The sequence below is a fragment of the Branchiostoma floridae genome, chromosome 3 (assembly GCF_000003815.2).
Source record: "Branchiostoma floridae strain S238N-H82 chromosome 3, Bfl_VNyyK, whole genome shotgun sequence".
In the NCBI taxonomy this organism is placed as follows: Eukaryota; Metazoa; Chordata; class Leptocardii; order Amphioxiformes; family Branchiostomatidae; genus Branchiostoma; species Branchiostoma floridae.
This window is the reverse complement of record NC_049981.1, coordinates 19,191,496-19,193,195: the sequence shown is the minus strand read 5'-3', so window position 1 is coordinate 19,193,195 and position 1,700 is coordinate 19,191,496. Positions and strand designations below refer to the sequence as shown.

Genomic DNA, 1,700 nt, shown 5'->3' with positions numbered 1-1,700 from the left:
GAGGAGGGGAGAAAAAACACCTCTTACCAACCTCACTCAGTACATAGGAAATACTGTCTTACTTGTTTGGAAAGCAGTATCCTGGAAAATTGGGGAGTCAGGAAAAAAAGTCACAAGCAACATACCAGTTTCCAAGGACGTTTTTGACACCCGGCATCGTGTGTTGCTGATGGTCCTGGAGTTGGAGGGGAAGCTGATTCTGCTAGACTTGGTGGCAGGAAAGGTGTTGGTGCTGGAGTTACTGCCGGCAAATTCCCGGCTTCCCATTGAATGGTGGTTGGGCGGAGAGGTGTAGATGCCGGCTGCGGGGTCATGGAAGGATTCGAAGCTGTGCCTCTCGGGGGGAAGTCTGCCTGGGTGGATTCTGCTGTGAGTGATGGCGATGTCGTAGCTGGGAGAAGGCTCGTGTGACGGGTGAAAGTCCCTGCGCGATACAGGACTGTGGGAGGAGCGCCGCTCGTCCATGGGATAACTGTACTGTTTCTGGTACTCTGGAGGAGGGTGCCTGGGCTGGCTGGCTGTGGAGGGACGACTGTTGGCAATGTAGACAGGAACAGTTGGTCTGATCCGCACAACAGCCGTGGAGGCCGCTGAAGCCGGCATCTGTTGCGAGCCTGGATTCAAGTATCTGGTGATATCCGTTGGCACCCTGGGGTTGATTGTCTTTGTTGACGGGGAAACTCGTGGGGAAAGCATTGCATCCAGGTGGCGAGGGTGTCCCTGAGGAGACACGTCAACAGTCCTTTTGAAGGTTTGTCCTGCAGGATCAACGTAATAAGTGAGTTCCTGTCGCTGAGAGGGAGCAGACTTTGGCCTCTGACGTTGTCTTGACTCGACAGAATCATCTCTCACAGAAACAATGGAATAATCCACACTTCCGTCGAAGGATGCCGTGGCATAGTGGCTTGTTGGCACATGGTCTCTACTAGGTACTGAAGGGACAGCGTCCGGAAGCACTTTCTTCACTGTAGACTGGGGCGGTGTCTGGCGGGGAGAAACGGTCGCTGAAGATGTGTTTGGGCTGGTGGGAGGGGTTAACGTTGCGTTTGAGGAGTCAGACGACTGGTGAGCGTGCATATATTTTGCCATAAAGGAACCGGAGGAGTTTCTTGATGGCGGTGTAGGCGGACCACCACGCTTATACTCCTGCGGAGAAAAGTGACCGATAATACCTGGCCTTTTGGGAGGCAGTTTCCTTCTGTCACTCATGTAAATGTTGACGTATTGTTTCTCAGCAAAGTCTGTAGGCTCTCGTATCTTGGGCCAGGTGCCACTGCTAACTTTGGAGACCTTTTCCCGAGGGACATTACTTGGAAGAATGTTGGTGGTGGCAGCATGTGCGTGAGTGGGCTGGAATGGTTTTTCAAATGCAGACTCGGGAGGGGGAGGGGGGCAGGGTGGTGGAGCGTCATAATCTGTACACTGTGGTTCCTGGATAGAAGCATGGTGGCAGTCCAGAAGGCTGGGGTGGAGGGAATCGGGGTGAGAATCGTGTATGGTGACACGGGGAGGTTCAGGTCGTGGCGGAGGCTGCTCATGCAGAGGATGCTGGGAGTCCCGGGAAGCGGAGTGGTGGTTGTCGGGTGGGGGGAGGAGATGAGGATCCGGGGACACGTCATGCACCATGGGAGGGGGCGGGTAAAGGTCATGCATGGAGTGGTAGGAATCCTGCTTTTCATGCATGGAGTGGTAAGACTCCT

General features: G+C 54.3%; 1 protein-coding gene across 1 annotated transcript in view; it reads right to left on the bottom strand.

Moving 5' to 3' along the window:
* The window catches only part of LOC118411727 (disks large homolog 5-like), a gene marked incomplete in the record, with an annotated part of 47,774 nt that overhangs the window by 18,598 nt on the left and 27,476 nt on the right, over nucleotides 1-1,700 (bottom strand). The window contains 1 exon segment of the mRNA XM_035814209.1: nucleotides 126-1,700. Coding sequence (XP_035670102.1) covers nucleotides 126-1,700 — 1,575 coding nt within the window.